The sequence below is a fragment of the Malaclemys terrapin genome, chromosome 17 (assembly GCF_027887155.1).
Source record: "Malaclemys terrapin pileata isolate rMalTer1 chromosome 17, rMalTer1.hap1, whole genome shotgun sequence".
Lineage (NCBI taxonomy): Eukaryota > Metazoa > Chordata > Testudines > Emydidae > Malaclemys > Malaclemys terrapin.
In genome coordinates, this window is record NC_071521.1 from 7131000 (window position 1) to 7155365 (window position 24366).

General features: G+C 50.5%; 1 protein-coding gene across 1 annotated transcript in view; it reads left to right on the forward strand.

The window, feature by feature from the left end:
- The window catches only part of DIPK1B (divergent protein kinase domain 1B), a 42865-nt gene extending 18687 nt beyond the window's left edge, over nt 1-24178 (forward strand). The window contains exons 3-5 of the mRNA XM_054007270.1: nt 19631-19738; nt 20720-20896; nt 22958-24178. Coding sequence (XP_053863245.1) covers nt 19631-19738; nt 20720-20896; nt 22958-23770 — 1098 coding nt within the window. The 3' untranslated portion in view covers nt 23771-24178. The remainder of the gene's footprint in view (nt 1-19630; nt 19739-20719; nt 20897-22957) is intronic.
- The last annotated feature ends 188 nt before the right edge of the window (nt 24179-24366 follow it).

Here is a 24366-nt window from a genome sequence, read left to right on the forward strand (position 1 = left end):
GGGAGAAGGATGGGGGCAGAGACTAGAGGGAGAGCCATAGCTGAATGCCTTGAGCCAGTGTATTATACCAACATGCCTGGTGAGCTGAATTTTCCAGTCTGATGCTGATTTGGTTTGGGGTGAATACACATCCCACGAGCAATGATCACAGCTGCCTGAATGGCTATTTTTGGGGGGGCCGAGCAAGCGACCCCACCTTGAGACTCCTGTGCCATGTGTTGACACTGGGCCACAACATCCACATGCTTTGAGGGCTGGATTGCAGCATGAAGCTATGGTGACGTCGCACAGAAACATCCTGGGGGTCCCATTGCAGCCTGTTGTTGTGTTGGGAGAAGTTTGTCCTGCTGTGCAAACCTCCCAAACTTGTCAGACGGCTAGAAAGGCAAATGCGTGGGAGAGGGATTTTTTGAGGTGTGTGTGTGTGGGGGGGGGTCATGCCCCCCAAATGCAGTGATGTCCTGTGCCAATGCAAAATGCACACGGAGATGGACAGGTAGCCATCGCTCAGGGTCATAGGCTGGAGTCCAGTGTCTTCCTGTTATACAAATCCTAGTCTGGCAAAGAAAATCTTTCTGGGCCTGGTCCTGAGCAGCCGCTGAGCACCCAGAACTTCCCCTGATGCAATGCTCTCAGTATCTCTCCGGCTCAGACCCTGCAGGACAGATCTCTTTGCTATGGGATTAATGGTATTTTGCACAATAATAAAAAGAGCTAGGGTGTGTCAACAGGCATGGATGCTTGTATATATAGGCGTGCACGTGCTTGTGTGTGTACGTGCATGCTTGTGAACTTCTGCGCACGCACGTTTGAGTGCGTATGCCTGTTGGCGTGAGCGTGGTTGTGTCTGTGCAGCCTTGTGCGTGTGTGTGTGTGTGTGTGTGTGTGTTCACTCCATTTAAATTCCCTGAAATGTATTTCCTGGCTGGAGCTGTGGGTTTCATTGAGACAGATTAACTCTCCCCCCAACCCCACTAACCAGCCCTAAACGACTCCTGCAAATGGCCGTGGTAACATTGTTACGTTCTAATCCGATAATAGGAAGGAAGAAAGCAGCGGTGGGGGAGGGAGGATGTTAGTGCAATTGAAAAATGCTTCATCTGGCATGCAGGCTGAGCTGTCTAATTGAACCAGCCAGCTCTGGGAAGCTGTTAAAACCCAAAGGGACGGCGGATGGGGGGAGCTACGAGAGAGACAATATTGAATAAACGATGCAACGCTGTCCATCAATTTTATCGTTAACTCTCTGTCATCTCCCTTTGGGGTTCTAAATAGCTCCTAACAAGTTATTCGTTAAGGATGTAAATTCTGCTGTCAAGATTAGAATGAAATAGTGGCACGTTCATCTCCTTTTTTAATTCTTATTTTAAAGCCATGAAGGGTCTTTTCCACTGCAGACCAGGAAGGCCTCGGCCTGGTCCTGTCACCCACAGGGAGATGAGCCGCACGGGCCCACAGGGGAGGAGGAGGCAGGAGTCACTTCCACCTGCAGAGGTGCCATGAGCATTCCAGGGCTGGGGCAAATCTGGAGGAATCTCTGCCCCAGAGCTTCAGAACTGCCCATGGGGCTGGGGCCGGGAAATGTGACAATCACCAGAGCTTCTCTGAGCAGGGCGTGGACCTGGAACGGGGCTGGAACTATAAGGCACTAGATCATCCGCAACGCTCTGAAGTCAGATCAGTTCACCCGATGTGGGGGTCTGGCCCTGTACCACTTGTTGGGTCGAGGGGAGCCTTGGGATGTTGAGAAAGAAAGGTGGTAGGGGCTCAGGTACCGCAGTGATAAGCGGGGTTGTGTGTCCAGGCCCGTCCCTCTACTGCTATCCCACTGGGGGCTGGGGAAACCCGTGCATTTCCAGGCCTGAGTTCCCTTTGGAGCCTGAGTGACCTTTGGAGGAGGTAGGCGTGTGAAGCCTGCTCCAGCTGACCCATTTGAGCCTGTCTTAATCTCCTGCTGTTAATCCTGACCCTGCAGCTAGGACCGGGGAAGCACATGGTAGCTCCTGTGTAGAACTCGGAGGGGAGAGAGGGACTGGGAGCGGCCGGGGGGGTGGGGGGGCACGGCGGGGGAGCCCTGTGCATAGTAACTGACGACTGCGGAAACTTGATGCCTTGTGAACTGACCCCGGTCCTCTGGGTGCTCACACGGGGCCCTTTGTTCAAGGCAATCGTCGCTCGCTGGATACCTGGCTCCGGCTCGGCTCCTTTGGACTCGGTCACCTCTCCCTGAACCCCAAACCTCTCCCTTGTAACATGAGGAGAGAATCGGCCCTTGTGTGAGCCCACCAATGTGCCAGGTATGCTCCCTGCCCCTCCGGGCCCGTGCCAGGGCTGGCTCCGTGCTGCCAGCCCTGCGGTCACAGGGATCCCCCTCCTCCACTGGGCAGCTCGGCAGGGACAAGCAGGCATTAAAGTGGAAGCAGCTGTCAGTGGACCAGCCATGGGAAGTGGCCTGGGGAGCACACCCCACAGCTGCCCGCCCACATCTGATACCTGGGCCCCCGCCCCACACCTGGCTGGTTCTCGGAAACCTGAGATGTGACTTCCATAGTCCTGCCTGGGCCTTACCTCTCTTTCTTCTTCAGACTGCACGTTCCCTTTGTTATTGGAGGGTTGCTCACAGGTCCTGGGTTGCACATGTGAGTTTGTTATTGCAGGGTTGTGCATGGGCCTAGGTTGCACATGTGCGTTTGTTGTTTGGGTGGCTCATGAGTCCTGGAGCTGAGTATCCTGGAAACATAGGAATTGCCTGAGCAGAGCAAACCCTTGGTCCACCTAGACTGGTATCATGACTTGAAAAGTGGCCAGTGACAGGATGCTTCAGAGGAAGGTGCTGGATGTTTCACATGGGGGCAGTTTCTTCCTGACCTCAAGCAATTAGGAGTCAGCCTATACCCTGAAGCATGAGAGTGTACTGGCTTGTTTTTGCAGCGTCTTGAAAATAGCTGCAGGCGTGGATCACGCTTACAGACGAAAAGAACATTTCAGCTTCTACTGTGGGGAAAAAACTATACAAAGAATTACACAGACTTTGCAAACAGAGAGAAAAAGATGAAAATAGATCAGATTTGAGGCCAGGCAACTTCAAACCTCTCTCTTTCAGTTGGATATAAGATTCCACATCAGCATCTTTTCTGGACTGTACTGTAGTGCTGTTAAAAAGCTGCCATACTCCAACCCAGAAGTGGCCGCATTTCAGTGGGGGATGAAGTGACTCCCCATATAGTTTACCTATCACTTTGGAATGAAATGCAAGATATTCGTATTGGGCCAATACTCAGTCCTTACTTAGACAAGCCTTCCATTATGTTCAGTGGGAGTTTTGCCTGAACAAGAGCTAGATAGCATTTTGGCCTATTGTTACTTATTCCAGGGGTCACCCCGACTGACTATCCAATCTAACATTTACATCAGATCTGCCTTCAGCAGTGATTAATTCTTGTAATTGGAATGAAGTGGGGAGGAGAGGCTTTACTGCGAATGCTGCTGGAGTCGGCTCTGACAGCAGCTCTGATGGATGAAATCTGTGTTGGGATCTAATTAATAAAAGACAAGGGAAAATGATAGCATCGGTTTGGAACAGCTTTTGTTCTAGATGGGGTAATCCCCTACTAATAATTATATCTAGCCCTTATATAGCACTTTTCATCAGTCAATCTCAAAGCACTTTACAAAAGGAGAGATGTATCATTAGTCCCATTTTACACCTGGGGAAACTGAGGCACGGGGTGGGAAAGTGACTTGCCTAGGGTCACCCAACAGGCCCATGGCAGAGCCAGGAATAGAACCCAACTCTCCTGAGTCCCAATCCTGTGCTCTGCCCACTAGGCCTTATGATTTCAGTGGAGTTACTCCTGATTTATAGAGTTGTTACTGAGGTCACAATCTGAACCGTTCCTTCTGTGCTGTTATTAACTGGTGCACAGGCCTGGTGCTCACCCTCTGCCCAGAGGTGAATCCCTCCCTGACCCCTCACTGAGCTGGAAGACTTGACCAAGGGGACTGAGTCACCCGCACAGTGGGTGACGGAGGCTGGTTTCACGCTGAAGGCTTCACACAGCTTGTGTGCCCAGCCTGCTCATGCTGCATAGATACATACCTCCACTGCCTTCCATGGCAACTCGCCACGCCTGGCCAGGAATTCACCCAGCCAGGGGATGGGTAAGGCCCTCGCAAAATGGAAGGAAAGTCTCGAGAGAGCACTCTCTCTCTCTCTCTCCCCACTTACGGAGACAGGCTTTTTAATCAGCCCCGATTATTGAAAGGACGTACTATGTTTTGCTAATGGATCAGGGACAGGAGAGAGGGAGAGAAATCCAAAGCTTTTAGCGTGTCGGGGCCAAAATTTACCATCGGGAGCTGGGGATGGGAGCGGCCTCTACTAAACAGTACTTAAGGCCCCGATTTAAGGCTGTTAAATGAGGCGTGACCTGCCTCCGTCTGATTGAGTAGTTGCTCGAGGGGCAGCAAAGGGGGTAACTGCACAGCAAGGTGCTGGGTGACAGGAGGAGGGAGGGCACTGGAAAACATGCAGCAGCCAGCCGGCTGGGGATGTAGAGATTAGCAGGATACCAAGAGCAAGGAGAGCCCAGGGCTTGTTTGCCTTTGTGTCTTGATACGGTCCCAAAAAGTGGTGATCTGCGGGGTGGTAGCGTGGAGCGATGGGTGATCGGAGCCGAACATCTCTATTAGGATGTATTCATGGTTTGTATTATGGTAACGCCCAGCGGCCCCCGCTAAAATTGTGGCCCATTGTGCCAGGCACTGTGCAAACACCCAGGAGGAGACAGTCCCTGCCCCATAGAGCTTAGACCCTAAATAGACAGGGTGTGAGGAAGGCCGGATGATTCTTAGAGCTTTTGTGGATTTTCACGTCCTGAGAGAATTTTTGAGATTTTTAAAAAATGTTCCTGGCCCAAATTGGGACAAAAAGTCAAAAATCTCTAAAACTTCCATGACCTGAAAATCCTTCACTTACTGCTGATCGTTGGATGATGGTGCAGAGAACTGTGCAGTGACCTGGAGAGACTGGAACCAATTGGATGGGCTCGGAAGAGGCTGTAACCGATTGCAGCACTAAATAGAGGAGAGGAGAGGTGCTGAGACGTGACCTGTGGCAGTTTAGTAGCAGAGAGGCTTGTAAGTCAGTCCACAGTGAGGTGGGGACAGCGAGTTCTAGGCTGGGGACTGTGATCAGCACAAGAGATGAGGACTTAGGAGCCTGGATGCTTCTTTGAACCTTCTCTAGCTGTGGAGTGTGCAGGGTTTGGCTGCAAAGCTCACAAGGGCAGAGTTCCTGCTGCCAGGGGGCTGGGAGTCCAGAGAGTGCTGGCCTGCTTGTGGAGATGTTTGGTGTTTCCTTTGCAGCCGTGCCGAGGGAGCCACAGGGGGAGGCAAAGTGGGGGAAAAGCTACTGGCATGGCTTCCAACCATGAAGGCAGGGCCCAGTCTGGGACACAGATTCAGGTCCTAGGCTCATAGAAATGCCGGGCTGGAAGGGACTGGAGAGGTCATCGAGTCCAGCCCCCTGCGCTGAGGAAGGGCCAAGTCTCCATCCCTGACAAGGGTTTGTCCAACCTGTTCCTAAAAACCTCCGATGACGGGGATTCCACAACCTCCCTCGGAAGCCAGTTCCCGAGCTGAACTGCTCTGACAGTTGCAAAGCTTTCCCTAATATCTAACCCAGTGGTTCTCAAACTATTGCACGGGTGACCCCTTTCACACAGCAAGCCTCCGAGTCGATCCCTCTTATACATTAAAAATGCTTTTTTGTATATTTAACCCCATTATAAATGCTGGAGGCAAAGCGGGGTTTGGGGTGGAGGCTGACCGCTCACGACCCCCCCCCCCCATGTAATAACCTCGCGACCCTGAGGGGTCCCGATCCCCAGTCTGAGAACTCCTGATCTAACCTAAATCTCCCTTGCTGAAGATTAAGCCCATTGCTTCCTGTCCTACCTCCAGTGGACATGGAGAACAATCCATCGCTCTCCTCTTTATAACATATTTGAAGACTTTTCTCAGGTCCTTGCTCCATCTTCGTTTCTCAAGACCAGACATGCCCAGTTTGATCGGTGCTTCAGCCCCTCTCCCCAGGCAGGTGTCCCAGGCGCTGGCAGAAAGAGCCGGGGGGCTGAGGTGGAATGTCCGTGTCCGCACGAGGGTGGTTCTGAACCGGGCACACACTTGGCAAGGGCACCTGAGAAGCTGGGTGTATCTGGTGGGGACACGTAAGGAGACACCCACTGGTTAGCCAGAGACTGTGAGGCTGGGATGAGTGAGCCCCATTGACTTCAATGGGACTGGCTGGTATCCTGCTGTAGGAGACTATGGACTGGTGATTACAGCTTAGTGACTGGACAGGCAGTGACCAAAGTAAGGGGTGGGGGCGGGGGGTGTCTATGGAGTGAGAGCTTTATGAAAGGACAGCAGAGCCTTCACTCCCTCTGCACTTAGCTCTGCCCGGGCACTGCCAGGGGTTGAGATGTGGTGGTAGGGACATGGGTCAATGTGCCAGCTTCCCCAGCTTCAGCTCCGTTTTCTTTCCTGCTTCCCCTGCCATGGCAGACCCCACTTCCTCCTCCTTGATCCTAGTCTCATGCTGGCTGGCTCAGTCTCCAAGGAGATCCCCGCCTCCCTCTCTGAACTGCTGAGAGGCAGAGGATTACAAAGCAGACGGTGCTCCCTGACAGCTGCCAGTTAATGGGCTTCTGAGCATTTCCCTTTATGCAGCATGGGCTTTGCTGTAACGCACTCCTGTGAATCCACCGTCTGCGCCCCCTCCCTGCCCGCCACACACACCCCGGACTTGCTCACCTCACTCTCTGTCTCTCTTCACACCCCAGATCTGGAGTCAAATCCCACTTGGGTGTACACAAAGGGTTCATTTCAGTAAGTCCCAGCTCTCCCGGCACCAGCACCGGTCACTTGGGTCCAGTGTTCAAAGGAGGAGATTGGGAGTCAGGCTTCCTGGGTTCCATCAGCACCTCTGCCACTCTCCCAAGAACCCCCAGTGAGTAACTCACATCATTGCTCGGTGCCTCAGTTTCCCATCTGTAAAACTGTTCTCCCAGGGGAGTTATGAGGGTTAATTAATCCATGTTTGCAAAGTGCTTGTGGATGCTATTGTTATTGTTATGGTGAAAGGTGCTAATGGGGTCTTGGATGCTGGACAATCACAGAGCTCAAGGTGAATGGGTACACTTAACCTTTCTCCTTTGTGTCCAAGAGGAGGAGCAATTGGGACTCTTGTAGTAAAACCAGCTGCAGACAAAGGGTGCGGTGAATGCCTCAAAGGCACCTGGAAAGGCAAGAGAATGGGGAGCAAGAGGGTTTTCCAAATAGCCAACACAAGGGCTGGGTGCTCTACAGTGCTGTTTGTGTGTAAGGGAACAGCAGTGAGCAATAGACAGAGGTGTAGAGTGACCCAGGAAGGTGACAGAGGCTGAGAGACCAGGGCTGGCATGTCTGGTTTGGGAGGAGAGCTGGTTGGAACATTTTTGACAAAATTAAATGTCGTCACAGTATGGTGCTTAGACGAAGCTGAAACATTTTGTGGAAATCTGTCAATTTCGACAGAGTTTTCACAGTGATGGTTTTTGTGGTCCAGGGCTCTCTGGTCACCTCTGATCAGAGAGAGAGAGAGAGACCCGAATCAAAAACCTGAGAGTTTTGATTCCAAAATATCTGTTTTGGCACAGTCCAATTGGTGAAAATTTTTTTGGTCTCGTTCCAATGCAGAACGAAAACCAATATTGAAACCTCGGAAGTTGGCACGGAATGGGATTGTCGTCCTCCAGCCAGCTCTGCTGGGGATCTCAGCAAAAGCCTGTGGGCTCTGTCTCCCTACTACTGGTCAGAGATACACGACCGGGTGTCTATTTCTGTGAATAAACAGACTGCACCAGAATATACCCGACTCATATCAACGATTTCTCACCCGGGCAGAATAACCCTGCAAGGCTCTGGATTACGCTGTTCCGCTCAGCCTATGGGGCCACCTTATTAGAACTTGTTTAGATAGAGAGACCCCAACGGAGATCAGAAGCCATGGGGCTAGGTGCTGCATGGACATGTAGTGAGAGAGAGTCCCTGCCCCGCAGAGCTTATAGTCTAAGCAGACAATGCAGGATTATTACCCCATGTCATAGAGGGGGAACTGCGGCCTAGAGAAATGAAGTGGCTTGCCCTAGGTCATACAGGGCATCTGGGGCGGTACCGAGAACTGAACCCGGGTCTCCGGAGTCTCAGGTCAGTGCCTGAACCCGATGGCAGACCCTGTGCTAAAAGGAGCTAGACTAGAGAATAGGCTTCGAGCAGAGGGAGGCATGATGCAGACACGAAGAGGCAGCTCCTTCTGGGAAAGCATCTCCAGGTGCCTGGAAAACAGCAGCTCAGCTCCCTGAATTTATCGTTCCATCTCCCCTCGCGCTCTGCCTACCTGTCTCCAGCTGCCAGCTCTAGTAATCTCTCTGTGACACATCAGCAAACCTACGAGTCTGTACCCTTGTTCCTGGCTTCTCCCTCTGTCTCATTACAGCTGCATTAATATTACAGCACCCGAGTTGTAGGCTGTCGCTGGCGTTTTCTCTGGCGATCAGCCGGGGCGAAGGCTTGTGTACCGGTTCGGGTCATGCTGCAGTCGGAAGCTAGGGAATGCTTTCACTTGAGATTTGCCACGTCTTAGATGTAAATTAATAGCACGAGCAGCAAGATCGGAGCAGGGAGACCGTAGCCGCGGTCCCAGGAGCATTGTAGTGCCGTTGAAGCGTATTAGAGTGATGGGTGTATATGCAGGGTGACACGCATGGCGGACACCGAGCAGCTAGTGGGACGTGGGAGGAAAGGGTTGCCGGAGGCTATCGCAATGGCAGGCGGATCTCAAGAGCAGGGATGTTGAAGAGGTTTGCAGCTCTCAGCAGCGAATTGAGCCTGTGCTAAAGGGGGCGTGACTGCACCACAAAACCTCCCCCTGCTCTCGTCCAACGAGGATGGAGGATAGGAAGCCAGCTTCGCCCTCTGGGTTTGGGCCACGGTTGAACGGCACCGGGGCTGTTCGAGTAACACCAATCAGCCCCCTGCTACCGCGGTGCTTCATTCTCACCTCGTTTGTCCGCTGGTGTTTTTATCTGCCTGTCTAGTCCCTCTATCCACCCATCTAGATTTGTAATGCCACGTCCATCAGTGTGGCCTCTGGGCACCTTACAAAGAGATCACTCCCTCTCTCAGCTCCTCTCTCTTGGGCTTTCCTAGACACAATCTTATAATGCTTCAGTTTGAGTCCAACTCCCCAAGCCAGCGAGCCTGGAATGTGGATTTCAGCCATGGGGGGCCAGACTGTGAACCCCCTTACTCCCATTGGTGGGTGGCTACAACCGTGCATTGTCCCGGAGAGGGGAAGGAGTTCACAGCCTGGCCCCTTAGCTTGTTACATCGGTTGAATAATATTGTTCATTGTTAGTAATGCAGTAGCACATAGGAGCTCCAGTCACAGCCCAGGGCCTCATTGCGCTAGGGGCTGTACAAACACAGAACGAGAAGACAATCCCTGCTCCAAAGAGCTGACAATCTAAGTATGAGGCAAGAGACAATAGATGGATACAGGCAGATCCCCCGGGGAGCACAAGGAATCAATAAGACAGCTGTGGTCTGAGCACCCCAGCTGGCTAACTGCTCTCAAGCGTTTTGCATCCTGGCAAAGGGGAGCTGAGACATTAAAATATTCAGGTTTGAAAGTTGGGCCCCAAGAACGCCTAGTAACTCCTAATTCCCCTCCCTATTAACTGCCTAGGACTTGGCATTGTCACATGGGGAGGTCACAAGATGAGCGAGTTGAGCTTGTCCTGTCCGGAGGATGGCAAAGCAATTTAATGAGGTGTCAGCAGAGAGGAGGCTAGGCCAGGCAGACAGCGGCAAATTAACGTCAAAGTCAGGCCATGGAAATGAAGTTACAATGTCAAGGCAATGACAAAGTGATTCCTGTGTCAGGGGAGATCACGGTGCAGTAGCAGAACGGCAGCAAAATGATTTCAGTCCAGGCCTGCCGAGGGAAACCAGGGCCTCTTAGTGAGAGCTGCATAATAAAGAGAAGTGGGGGAAAGCCGTGGCTTCTGGAACTAGCACTCAGCGGTACAGAGGCCCAAACAAAAGCCGTGAAACACCGAGAGGTTGTGTTAATGTAACGTTACGCGATTGACCTGAATTGCTGAGTGGCCTGTGTTAGGCAGGGGGTCAGGCTGCAGGATCACAAGGGGCCTTGCTGGCCTTAAAATCGATGAGTCAAGAGGAGCAATGAAGTGCCCCAGAAAGGCTGCCAGCTGGAGCTCAACCTGGTGCCAAGGCTTCGTAGCACACAAGCTGCCCTGCCAGAGGAACAGATGCAGCGTGTGTGGCCATTCTGCAGAGATCCTAAACAGATCAGTAGATCTCTGGCAAGGGTGTGCCCTGCAGGCCCCTCTGCGAGAGGGTCTTGTGCATTGCTGGGGCTAGGCCGACATGGCTGGGCTGAGGTGTTAACGAAGAAGCTCCTGGTTATACTAGAGTTATCTGTCAGCACAACCGGATTGCATTTCCTTTCTCCCCCACCTGGGTTCCAAGGAACCCTTCCGGGAGATTGGCTTATCCCTTTCTCCTTTATGGCACGGCTCCACTTCTCTGGCAAGGCAATTCCTAGCCATTAGCAGACAGCTTCGCTGTCTCTACAACTGCCCTTAATGAGATTTTAACAGCAGCCCTTGATCGTCCTCAGTGAGGAACTACTGAGTTAATTGTGTCAGGCAGTGGGCGCCTGATCACTAATCCTGCGGTAATAATGGGAAGGGAAGATCAGGAGGTCAGAAGCACTAGGCCATTAAGGATGCGTTAAGGTGGAGGAGTCGCTGTTCTGTCCCCCAAGCACACATTGCCCGTGAGAGGGACCTGGACGCATACACTGGCCCTTATAAAGAAGTGCAAGAGAGAAGGGCAACAAAAATGATCGGGGTAGGGAACAGCTTCCATATGAGGAGAGATTAAAAAGACCGGGGCTGCTCAGTTTAGAAAAGAGACCACTGAGGGGAGATACGATAGAGGTCTATAAAACCATGACTGGGGTGGAGAAAGTGAATAAGGAAGTGTCATTTACCCCTTCCCATAACACAAGAACGGGGGGTCCCCCAATGAAATTAATAGGCCTCAGGTTTAAAACAAACACAAGGAAGTACTACTTCATACAACGCACCATCAACCTGTGGAACTCATTGCCAGGGGATGTGGTGAAGGCGAAAAATATAACTGGGTTCAAACAAGAATGAGATACATTCATAGAGGATAGGTCCATCCACAGCTGTTAGCCAGGATGTCAGGGAGGCAACCCCATGCTCCGGGTGTCCCTAACTCACAGTCAGTTCCTTTCTTATGGCCTCTTCCTCCTTTGTCATTTTTTTTCCAACATAAAGAACATTATCTAGAAGTTAGAACCTGGACTCAGGAGTCAGGAATCCTGGATGCTGTTCCTAGCTTTGGAAGGGAGTGTTGGCCTGTGGTTAAAGCAGCTAGCTGAGAGTCAGGACTCCTGGGTTCTTTTCTCAGCTTTGGAAGGAGACTGCAGGCCTGTATTTAAGGCTGCTGACTGAGGGTCAGGACTCCTGGGTTCTCATCCACTGAGTCATCACTTCACTTTGCTGTTGCTCAGTATAAATGGATTTAAAAACACCTTATCCCGTCCCCACCCCGTTGCTGTGCGGTTTAGCTGACTGACACCCTCAGACCAAGTGCCCTGCAGATTCATTATTTTAACGGGTTTTTCCTCTTGGCATGTACGTTCTCCTGTTTGTTCCCAGTACTTCCCTTTTGCTAGGATTTTCTAGGGTGCCAGTGTGAGAAGACAGGGGCCCTTCCTCACCAGCTGGCAGGGGGAAAGCGCATGTGATGCCCGCTCAGAGGTCAGAGAGGTTGCTGCTGTGGTACATGTTGACACCTGTTCTCTTTACCTTGCACTCGTCTCTGCCGGCAGCTTGCGTCCAAGAACTGCCACTCGTGCCGAGCTCCTCTGCTCACCCGCAATGTGGCAGCAGTCGGGAAAGCTGCGATCCCACCCCATTTGCGCTAAGATCTCTCCCCTCTCAGCTCCATCGCTAATAACGGCTCCCTTGGTAGGGAGCCTTTTCATTTGCAGGCGCGCTGTGCTCACTTCGGATTTCAGCACGACCGCGCCTGCCTTGTTTTGACACATTAATTGATTCTACTTGGTGAGACGTCACCGAATCAACCCCGCTCCTAATGAGCCCGCTTGATGAGGGAACATATAACGACGGTATTGCTGGAAATTGCTGCCGGGATAGCTAGGGCTGGCCTCGGAAGTGCACGTATTGTTACATGGAATAGCTATGGGGTGATGAAATGCTTGGTGCTCCATGGGTCTGCTGCTGTCGCGTCACCAGCACCGTTTGAGAGTCCACCCGCATGGCCAGCCAAGCTCACTGCTGGTCTGGCATAAGTTTCCCACTAAAGTGTGTGTGTGTGTGGGGGAGCATTGGGGGGGAGAAGGGTGCAGGTGGGTGGGTTGCAGTCCCTAGACTTTCAACCTGGAGCCAGCTGTTCACAACAAAACACGCATCACTCTGGTAATCCCAGCACATAGGGTGAGAAATGATTGGATGATGGTCTCTGGCCTGTGCTCTGCAAGAGGTCAGACGAGATGATCGTGTTGGCTTCAAAAATCTATTCTTCCCCGTCTCCCCCGAAGCGTTATTTATTTTGTTGCTTGTATGACAGTAGTGGCCAGAGTCCCTAACTGCTCTTGGGGGCCCCATTATGCCAGATGCTGAACAGGCACATAATGAAAGACGGTCCCTGCCCAAAACTTGCAGTCTACATAGACATGACAGACCAACAAAGATTCTCTAGATCATTCATTTTTCATACCTCTATCATGTTCCCTCCTATTCACTCCCCCCCAGCCAAACTAAACACAATCTTTTCAGGCTCTCCCTGGACGTCTCTCCTAGCCTCTGATCATTTCCACCTGCTGTCTCTGAACCCCCTGCTAGTTCTGCTGTAGCTTTGTGACCAGATTGGGTGACCAGAATGAAGCATGGGATTCCAGTGGAGGACATACCATTCGTCGATTTTGGGCCAGGAGGGACCAATACGATCATCTAATCTGACCTCCTGTGTAGCACCGGCCATGGAATTTCACCCAGTAATTCCTGCTTCAAGCCCATAACTTCTAGATGAACTAGATCATCTCCTTTGGAAAGACATCTAATCTGGATTTAGAGACATCAAGTGACAGCAAATCCCTGACATCCCTAGTAAATTGTTCCAATTGTCAGTTCCCCTCACTGTAAAAAAAAAACAAACAAAAACCAACGTGTGCTTTGTCTCTGTCCTGAATTTACCTAGCTTCAGCTTCCAGCCATCCGATCTTGTTATGCCTTTGCCAGCTAGATTAAAGAACCTTCTGTTAGCAGAAGCTGTTTCCCCGTTTAGTTGCTGATAGACAGTGATCAAGTCACTTCTTCATCTTATCTTTGATAAAACTAAGTAGGTTGATCTTCCTAAGCCTCTCACGATAAGGCAGGTTTGCCAGATCTCAGATTATTCTAGTAGCTCTTTTCTGAGCCCCTTCCAATTTTTCTACCTCGGTTCTGGTGTCCACACTCCAAAAAGAACATAGTATCTAATGATGGTGTCACTGATACCATGTACAGAGGTAATCCCAGCTCCCTTCTCTTGCTATTCTCCTTCTTATCCATCCAAGAATTGCCTTAGCCCTCTGGGAGCTCATGGTCAACTGGCTTCTACCCGGGCCCCCAAATCCTCGTCAGAGCTGGGCTACAGTCCCTCATCCTGTAAGTGGGATGCACGTTCTCCCATCTCTAGATTGATTTATAGAGGTGGCCCAAACCCTGCAGCTGAGTACTCCAAGCAGTGGAGGTGCTTGAAATCTAGGCCCGATGGGTTTAGAGACACATCGCAACCTCAGAACGTGACTCCTTAGGCAGCAGGATCTTTGGGGCAGAGAGAAGGAGAGTGTGTGAAATCTCCTGGGCAGAGCCTGGGGCATGATGGACACTACAGGAACACAAATCATTGTGCCCTTGAGCGCAGGCTGCCAGCCTTGGTAAGGGCGCCTTTCCCTGCCATGAGCTGAGCTGGCAGTGGGCAATGGCTGGGCTGGGTTTCTGCTGACCCTGCTTTACCCCATCTATTTCTCACTGGCAGCCCGGATTTCAGGCTCTGTCTGCTTCCTTGGGTTCCCTTGTCGGCTCTAACAGATTCTGCTGGGGCAGGTCGTGGGTGGGAGCAGTGCAGGAGTCCGCCATCTGGCCATGCTGAGCTCACAGCTGCAGGCACCCAGCCCTCCTGAGCTGAGGGTTCGTTTGTCAGCTGGGGGAGCTGGTCCAGCCCCACTGGGGAAGTGTTGGACTGGGGTACACAGGCCACGTGCTGTTGGGAGCAGCCTCCCTGCCCGGCTGAGACAGCAGCTCGCCTGGCTCTTTGCTTTCCCTTAGCTTCCTTTTTCAGAGGCTTATTCCCAGGCCTGAATCCCCAAGGCACCGAGAGCTCAGGGGGGAATTGGTGGGCGTTGCAGGTGCATCAGGCTGCGTGTCACTGGGGAAGGCCAAACAGCCAGGGTGAACACAGTGCTGACGTCTGCACAGGCCTTCACAGCACAATCCCTTGCTGCCAGATTGCACAGCTGCAAGCTCAGAATGGTCCCTCCTGGGGGGAAGGGCTGTTGGGGGAGGAGGGAGAGTAAATGTCATCTGGGGATGCTGGAAAAATCCATTTGTTTTCCAAACTCAAAGTCCAAGTCACTGCAGGGCCCAAACTTCTTAATTGGCAACAGCTGCTACAAATCCAGCCTCTGACTGGACTTCAGGGGCGAGTTCTCAGGGGATGCTTGCTCAGGCAGGCAGCATCTACATTGCCTCAGGAGGGGAGAACTGAGCAGCTCCTTGAATTGACTCATTTGTATCGAAGCATCAGTCAGTTTGTGGATCAGATGGTCCCTCGGCTGCATGGGCAGGTGCAGAGCCCTGCTGGGGAGGGGCAGGAACAGGGTCCTTTGAGGACAGAATAGGACACATGGATTTAGGAGGGAAGGCTCCTTATCTTACAAGGTCGGGACAGTGATTCATTTGGCCAGGCTGATGTAAAGGACCTCCCCCCTCCCCCTTAAAATGCTTTTTCAGTTTATATGTGGCCCCTAATCACCATTGATTTGTATCCAGCCCCCCCTTCCCCAGCAGCTCTACCAGCCATCGTAGCAAACACAGAACGAATACACACGGCAAGACCCTTTCTCTCCCTGATTCAGGTTCATCCCAGCTAGCCCCTATCCCCAGCAGCTGCCCCTTCCTCCGTCAAACCTCAGAGGTGTTTCATCTACTCCGCAACCTGGCATGCCTTGCATTATCACACCCCCAGGCTTCCCTAGACTCTCCCCCCCACTACTAGCTTGAGCAAAGGAGACTTTAAAAAAAAAAAAAATTTTTCCTCGATCAAGAAATCCCCCCACAAGGGCCCTAGCACTGCAGTGACTAGGAGACTTGCTACCTACCTAAGGGCAGCCCAGCCCTCAGACAGGCCCTTTCAAAGGCTTGGCCACCTTCCCCTCCCGCTCTCCAATCAGTCAGGCTCAGTGATGGCAGGTGTAGCCCATCTCCCACTCAGAGCTTTGTCTACACAGAGTTGTGTCTGAGTAAAAGGTCCTGATTTACTCCACGGGTGGCCACTCTGATTCTGGAATAAGGAGGGCCTTGTTCCGGTTTAGCTTAACCCAGCAGGTCAATCGAGAATAACTCCACCTGTAACCAGTCCCTCAGACTCACAAGCCCCTGCTTGTGACCACCTCCCAAGGCTGGACTTTATAGTGTTGCTGGTTTACTGACCCGCCCTAGCTTTGCAAGGTAGGGAATCTCAGCTCTGCTCTAGGGCCTGGCAGTTTCCCCTGAACTCTCTAGCTAGCTGGCTGTCTCTTTGCGAAGTGGGGTGCTTCTCCCCACCCCACCCCTCTTTAGCTACATGAGAGGGGAGTTCAGGTGCTTCCCCATCTGGTTCTCCTGTGGTGCTGCTGTTTGATCCAGCCGGTAACCCTCTTCTATCACCACCATAGCGAGCAGAGGGCCCTCTTCATATAAATGGGGTGATGGTGGCTCATCCTGCAAGGTGCTGAGCATTCCTGGGAGATGCCAAGTGCCCTCAATGGGACCAAAGGGTCCTCTGCCCCTGGCAGGATGAAGCCCTAAGTCAGGGTCAATGTGACCATCTCAAATTGCAATCCACTAAAAGCAAACCAAGGTGGCCTGTTTTCCCTCCCCTAGCCCCGGCCTTGTAGGTGAGACTTGAGATAGCAGTGGCACTGGCTGGAGGAAATGTGTGATCCTGTGTTAAAGGGGGAGGAATCTCTCGTGACAGATGCTCCCATTACCATAGGCTGGGCCAGGGCCGGCTCCAGGCACCAGCCTGGCAAGCAGGTGCTTGGGGCGGCTGCTCCGGAGAGGGGCGGCACATCTAGGTATTCGGCGGCAATTCGGCGGACGGTCCCTCATTCCGGCTGGGAGCAAAGGACCTCCCGCCGAATTGCCGCCGCAGATCGCGATCGCGGCTTTTTTTTTTTTTTTTTTTTTTTTTTTTGGCTGCTTGGGACGGCCAAAACCCTGGAGCCAGCCCTGGTCTGGGCCATGCCTTAGCACCAATTTCACCTGGAGAGGGGCTCAGACCAACTCCCCGCAGCTCCAGTAGCCCTGACCACATCACAGCACAGCCGAGCTCCTTGCCCTTTGTGGCTGGTCTTTAGCGCCATAACAGGCCGAACGGGACCCCCAGCATCCCTGAACGCTGGGAGAGTTGGATCCCAATCCAGTTTGTGACTCATCCCAATCTCGAGAGTAGCAAGATTTGAGCCGGAGCATCCTATTTGCACTTACTGGGAGAGCTGGGCCAAGAGTAGGGGGAGGGATAGCTCAGTGGTTTGAGCATTGGCCTGCTAAACCCAGGGTTGTGAGTTCAATCCTTGAGGGGGCTTTAGGGATCTGGGGCAAAAATCTGTCTGGGGATTGGTTCTGCTTTGAGCAGGGGGTGGGACTACATGACCTCCTGAGGTCCTTCCCAACCCTGATATTCTATGATTCTAGTGGCGTGAAACAACCCGAGTGAGGGAAGCAATGTGGTGACCACACAGCCCATCTCCCACCAGTGAGAGCGGCAGGTCATTTAGTGCTGTGCTGCCTGCCAGTCCGTCCTAATTAAGGCACCACTCATTGTGTCAGATGGAGACTGCCACGATGGAACGAGTGATTACCAAGTATTGATCCACCCCCTGCCTATGGGGACTAATTTGTTTATTGATGCCTGCTGCATGATTACGGCAGGCCTGAGCCTGGGACAGGGTGGGTTTCTTTCAGAACAGAGTGGCCAATGCAGCCATTTGGGTAGGCAGATGTGCAGCACACCTCCCTGGCTGGGGGAATTTGCTCCATTCCCAAGCAGTGGGCTCACCCTTGTCAGCTGCAGCAGCCGTCTTGCTTCTGATGATGGCCGTTTGATAGTGTCCAGGAAGAGGCTGGACATGTGATGTAGGCAACAGGTCAAATCAACCTGGCAGGAAAGGCAACAGCTCCAGCTGCACTGCACTGCATGATCTGCTTTTGAAATAAAGCCAAATGTAGATGGCACGTGGAAAAATTAGGCCCAGCTCAGCTGAAGTGATAGGAGCCACTTTGACCTTAGCCGTGACTCTTTACGGTAAAAATTCTTGGGCAAGATTTGTAGAAGTGACTGGCGAGTCTGGGCACTGCCCTTTGTGGGGACCCCACCTGAGCCCCAAAGAGGCTTGACTTTTAGAAAGTGGCTGAGCACCTGCCCCCTGAAAATCACAACTCATCTCGTTGGCTCAGTTTGGGCATGCAACAATCACTAACCACGCCTGAAAATGTTGGCCCTTCGGATTGACATAGCTCCTCTGGGATTTCATAGTTCTTTGCAAACATGAATGGGTTAAGCCTCACCCACCCAGATGCAGTCTTTCAGTATCATTAGCCCCAAGTTACAGAGGGGGAAACTGAGGCACAGAGCACCTCCACGTATCTGAATCCCCCAGACAAGTTTTGTGTTTTTACAATCGCCCTTTCCTAGTTTGTAAGGTTTTCTTTCCTGACCCCGTTACTGGCTGAAAGCCCCCACCCGCGCAGAGGAAACTGTGAAACTGACTATAAACAAAATACTGTTGAATGCACAAAGTAAACAAACAGAAAAACAGAGCAAGTATATATTTCCCTCTAATCTGCATGTATGGTCATTTTAGCTGGTCAACTTCTACCAATAGATTAAAATGTAATTTCAGACAACTGTGTGTGTTTTTTTAAATTGACAGTGTCCCTTTGACCCGACTGTATAAAACCTATTTAAAACATATCTAACAATATAAAACTAGTCCGTATAGCTACTGAACTATTAGCTAGTCTAAGTTCTGAATCATTTACTGTGGGGTTATAGTAAATAGCAGTTAATTAACATCAATTTAGTTTTATGTACAAAGTACAATATCCGTTAGCTAGTTACACCTGAATCCATGATTTAAAAAAAAAAAAATTAGTAGATTTTTTTTACCAATGGGGGGTGGGGGAGGGACGGGAGAATTGGAAACACCTCCCCTCCCCCCAAAGGCCATGATACTCTTCCAAGGACAAGTTCCAGCCTCGGAGACACCAAAACGCCTCTCCACTCCCAGGAGACGCTGCAGCTTTCAAAATATGAACGTGTGTGTGGTGCTGTGCTCCTTGCACTTGGCACTGCTGCCCCCTTTGAGCTCTTGGGCGCTGGCTCCCCCCTTTAGTGGGGTTACCCCAGGAACGGGCTTGTGATAGCTAAAAGACTGCAGCTATAACGAGGACACAACGTTCAAGTTCCATGCACTCTTTATGAGAGCAAATAGGATTCCAGATGCCTGACGAGCATCTCGCTGTACTCAGAGGAAGATGCAAATCTCAAAACGTAACTAATGAGGTGCTAGACTGTGGAAAGAAGTAAACTGTGCTGATCCTTCAGCTGGTTTTCTAAGCATGCGGATTCATTTCGAGTCCAATGGCCCTGGACTGACTGTGTTTAACTCCCGCGGCGGGAAGCATAGATCTCTTAGTCAAGAGTGGCTGAACTTGACATCAATCTCAGAGGCTAACCTGGAGAGAAGATTGGCAGCAGTTCGTAACGTATAGTTAAAGCATTTAGCTACTACAGGCTCTTCTGTGTTTATTTGCACATGGGTCACAGAACTCAGTCGGAAACTGAACTGAACCCAGCTGCCTCTTATAATTAATTTTTGGGTTTGTTTTTTTTAGTAACTCAAGCTGTTCTAGCTCAGTATTTAAAAGCCTTAGTAGCAAGCACTGAAGTTAACACCCTGTGAAAATGGTGGTGGGTAGGCTGGACAGCTGCCAGTTTCATCCTGCATGACTCGGCCGACAGGTTTACATGGAGCAGGACAGCGAGTAGAGAGTGGCCGTTAGTTCCTTCGAATTGGCTGTTTGCATTCTGCATTAAGGTTAAATCTGTCTGACCCGCCTTTTGTTCGTTGCCCTTGGCAGTCCTGCTCTGCCTCTGATCCTGCAAATGAGTTGGCTAACCTCTCTCTCCCTCTCCCCAGTGCGATCAGTACAAGAAGGGGATCATTTCTGGTTCAACGTGCAAAGACCTGTGTGAGGAGCACACCCTGGTGTTCCAGCAGTGTCTTTCCTCATCCCCCACTCAGCAGGTAGGTAGAGCTGTCTGAGCTCTGGGAACTTAGCTTGGTGGGTAAATGAGTCTCTTCCCACAGGGGGAGTAGGCTACTGGTGCCCCTTTAAGATAGCCATGTGCCATGCACACCCCTACTCCTCAGAGCCTGGTTTGCACCATTCTTGTCACAACTGTCTTTTGCTTGGGAGGTCTGGGCTGAGCTTCTTGGAGACCTCAGTGGATGTTGCTTCCTTCTCCTGGAGTTGCAGGCCAGCCTGTGCTGCTAAGCAACCTCACCCATCCCCTGGCCCGTCTCCTACAGTCACAGCAGGGGGGGGGGGGGGGGGGAAACATTTAGGCCCTGATCCAAAGTCCATGGAAGTTCCTGGGAGCCTTTCTATGGACTTTGGATCAGGCCCTTGGAGAGGAGGCAGGTCAACCAGCTTTTCCTGGCCTCTGGTGAGGGTGGCATTGACAAGAAATAATCGCTGTACAGAAGCCGTGAGAAGAGTGCTTACCTGAACTCACTGGAGTTGGCATCCAAGATCCCCCTTAAATAAAATGGAGACTTGGTGCAATGCTGGGCTACCATGGCAGTTCTGTGGGGCTGCTTTTCAACCGCTCCCTTCATAGGTGGGTGAACACGCTCCTCAGACCACCTCCACTGTGGTTACCCCCCATGTGCCTCCGCACTGGCTGCATCAGTGGAAAGGCCAAGGACCGAGTGGGCCACCCAGAACCCTTCTCTTCCTTGCCTGAGCGATGTTGGCACAGCAGCGTAGGCGAAGCTTACACCGCCACTGCCCATGTGGTGTCTGTGATGCAGATGGAGGGCTGCATGGCTGCAAACCCACCTTCTTACTGTTACCAATACGAAACTAACTGGAATTGGTGGAAGGAATCTCACTGATATCATCCACTGGGCTCTCCTGGGAACCCTGCAAGAACCCACCAAATAATTATTTGCATTTGCTTTCAGCCAATCTTCCCATGGTCACTTACCTCTGCTTTGGTCCAGGTGTACAGGGGGCGCTGGATGGAGAAAGAAGTGATCATTAAATGTGGTATTGAAGATGCTTTAAAGGCCGACAGCAAGCCCGATTCAGTGCCCAGAAGGGACCTGGTTCTCTTTGACAAGCCTACAAGAGGGACATCCATGGACGAATTCAGAGAGATGCTCCTGAACTTCCTAAAAGTCAGTGTCGCTGAGGCTCTCAAGCTCTCACATTGCATTTTTCCGGACAGGGTATTATCCCCTCTGTTTGGAAGGCCTTGGGACCAGCAATAGTGCTTGCCAGTGGGGAGAAGCCTAAGCTAAATGCATTCTTCTATCCTCTGTAATCCTTGAAAAGATCCAGTCCTGTCTGAAGGACTCTGATCCCCCCTGTTTGTTGTAGAGTGAGGCTTCGTGTGATATGTCATATTCAAGATAATCCCCAGAGCAGATACCGTAGGAACCACTAGATAAGGATATATATCGAACAAAACCACTGTGTTAGGTGCGAGGGTACATTTCAGTCTCATTTTGGAATTCTAGTTGCAAGACCAACCCTTACAATCAGTCAGAAAGGGACTCAGGCTGCTCCCTCCCATTGATTTCAACGGAAATTAGGAGCCTAAATATATTTAAGGGTCTGGGTCAAAGGCCCTTTTTGGCTCTTCTCTCAGCATTGCCAATACAGAGCCCTGGGCAATGTCCCATGCGTGTTTATATAGAAGTTAAGAGGACTCTATTACTGGTTTTAATGCAATGCTACTGTGGCATCATTCTATTTTGAATTTATATAGAGGTTCTAAGCACTTATAAGTCTTTGTCTTTAAAATACACTGTTGGAATTTGAATTTAGCTTTCTTGAACAGTTTCATTGAAAGTGTTCATTTTTCCCATTTTCAAAAATGATTGTCTTAAAATGCTGAATTAAAACGCACCCCACACCCACACTGATTAAAAAAATTATATAACCCCCCCCCCCCCCAAAAAAATAAAAACTTTTACTTCTTGCAACTTTTACTTTTTTCTGACCACCTCTACTCATGACTTTTAAAGCAGCCCAGTGCCCTTTTGCTAGGGAGGAGTTTATAATCCCAGTAACCCAGCCAGATTCCAATTCAGATCCCATTCTATTTGGGGGAGATAGCAAGGTGGTGTCTACTTGACTGAGGTATTCATTGCATCCGAGCCTAGAACTGCTGGGTAGCACTGCTGTGCGCTGCTAAGCACTTGCTACTTTTCACGCTGGTGTGGATGAAACAATAAAACCATATCTAGAGCCCTAAAGGCCATGTTATTTGATTACACTTTAAGTCATCCTGTTAGGAATACTCAAATCACTTCTCAGTTGGTAATTCCCTCCAAGTGAGACGGGGATAAAACCTGCATTATGGGAAGAGAAATTAGTGATCTTATGTGACACATGCCTGAAATGACGTTTTCTGGCCTCTTGAAGCTGACAAGCACTGGCTTCCTTTTAACTCCTTTTCTAAGCTATCATCTTTAAAGAGGTATAAAAAAGGAATTTTCTTAAAGGGAGACTGCACGGATTAATTAGAACACCACAGACTGCTGCCGTACTTTCTGCAGAAGAGAGTCCCAATATGTTCAGAAACATGTTAGGAACACTTGCCCCTGCTTTCATCCCAACATGCTAGTATCTCTCTCCCGCTACAACTGCATATTTGCAAATATTTAGTCTAGCTGCACCTCCTGATAGCAAGTAGGTTAAAATGCAAAAGTAGGAGCTTGCAAGCACAGACTTTCAAAGCCATGGGGAAATAAATGATGTTCTGTTTTAATGTGAGTCTCTACTATTCCTGTGCAATCTTGCGATAATGTTTGAACCTAAATCAGGGTGTTAAGAGGACATCCTCTTATTTTGACTTTAGATGTATTTACTCTTGTGTAATTAGAATATAGATTCAATTGCAATAGATTTCCTGTGAAGAAGGGGTTGGTTGCTCTGATCCCAAATTGGCTGCAACTCCAAGGGTAATGGGCAGGCACAAAGGTGTGTCCAGAGCATGCTGCACTCTGCCTATCTCCTTGAGGGCTTTTCCCACATTAGAGCAGCTCTCAGCAGAAAAAGCACTAGGAGAATCTGAAGGGCTGTAACCAGCTGGCTACAGGAGAGTGCGCGTCTCAGGGTTGTTCTAGCACTTTCACCTCACTCAGAAAGCAGCACCCTACTACTTTGCGCTGAATTAATGTACACAATGGGTAAAATTTAAAGAGCTGATGTGATTTCTTATTGATTTGCAGGCTAACCTAGGAGATCAGACATCACTTGCAGCCTTGGTGAACCAAATCATCACCATGGCAGATGTGAACAGAGATGGAAAAGTATCTCTGGCAGAGGCCAAATCCATCTGGGCTCTACTTCATCTAAACGAATTCCTGCTCATGCTCTCCTTGCATGAGAAAGAGCACACCTCCAAATTGCTGGGGCACTGCGGGGACCTGTATGTCACAGAGAAGATCCCTCACAACTCCCTCTACGGTACTAATGTCCCTCACTTCTTCCAGCCATTGCTGCCTTCAGCCATCCATCGGATTATTCACCAGTGGTTTGCTCCAGCCTGGCCCAGGAGAGCAAAAATTGCCATCGGCCTTCTGGAGTTTGTGGAGGAGATATTCCATGGGACGTACGGGAACTTCTACATCTGTGAAACTAGCTTTAAGAACGTGGGCTACAACGACAAGTATGACTTCAAAATGGTCAATCTGAGGAAGGTGGCAACAGAGATGACAATCAGAGGTTTCCTCAAGGGACGTCACTGTGAGCAGAACGTGGACTGCACCTATGGGAAGGACTGCATGGCAACTTGTGACAAACTCATGAAGCAGTGCAAGGGTGACATGGTCCAGCCCAACCTAGCAAAAGTCTGTGGGCTACTGCAGGATTACTTGCTGTACGGAGCTCCGTCTGACTTGAAAGAAGAGCTACAGAAGCAGCTACGAACTTGTATGACCCTTAGTGGCCTGGCTAGCCAGATGGAAGTGCATCACTCACTTGTGTTGAATAATCTCAAGACCTTGCTTTGGAAGAAGATTTCAAATACCAAATATTCCTAACAGGGCAGCCGTGGTAGTGGGCTATAGTGTTGGTATCCAGTTAAGGATAGAAGGTCATGCCTCTTCGTTCCGCCAGAGGAAATGCACCAGAAACAGGTAGTTCACATGGCTGCAGCCCTTTTTCCTTCATGAATTCCCCCCTCCCCCCCAGTAAAGCATCAATGACCCATGCCACTCAGCAAAATCATCAACAGCGTGCTTTAGGTCTGTAAAGAACATGATGCAAAGTAGAAATACCAAGAGCCTGGCTGAATAGTTTTGGGGGAAGAAGATAAGAGGAACCAGAGTCGCGCTGCACCTCTTTCCTGCTAATCAAGGAACAATCAGAGAATGAATCATCATGCTGTAATTGTCATATCTTATTTTGATGAACACCTCTGATGTAAATAAATAGCTTTTGTGGGAGTAGCACTGGTACATCAATGGCAACCAGCCTTTTAAATACCAACGTCCTGGTGATTCTTAAAAGGGTAGATTATCCCAGCCTGGAGTCTGCACAATTTATTTTAATGTCGGAATTTGATACTGTAAAATTCAGACAGTGTAGGAAGCCGATAGACAAGCTCACCCACCCACCCACACTTTGATTCTGGTTG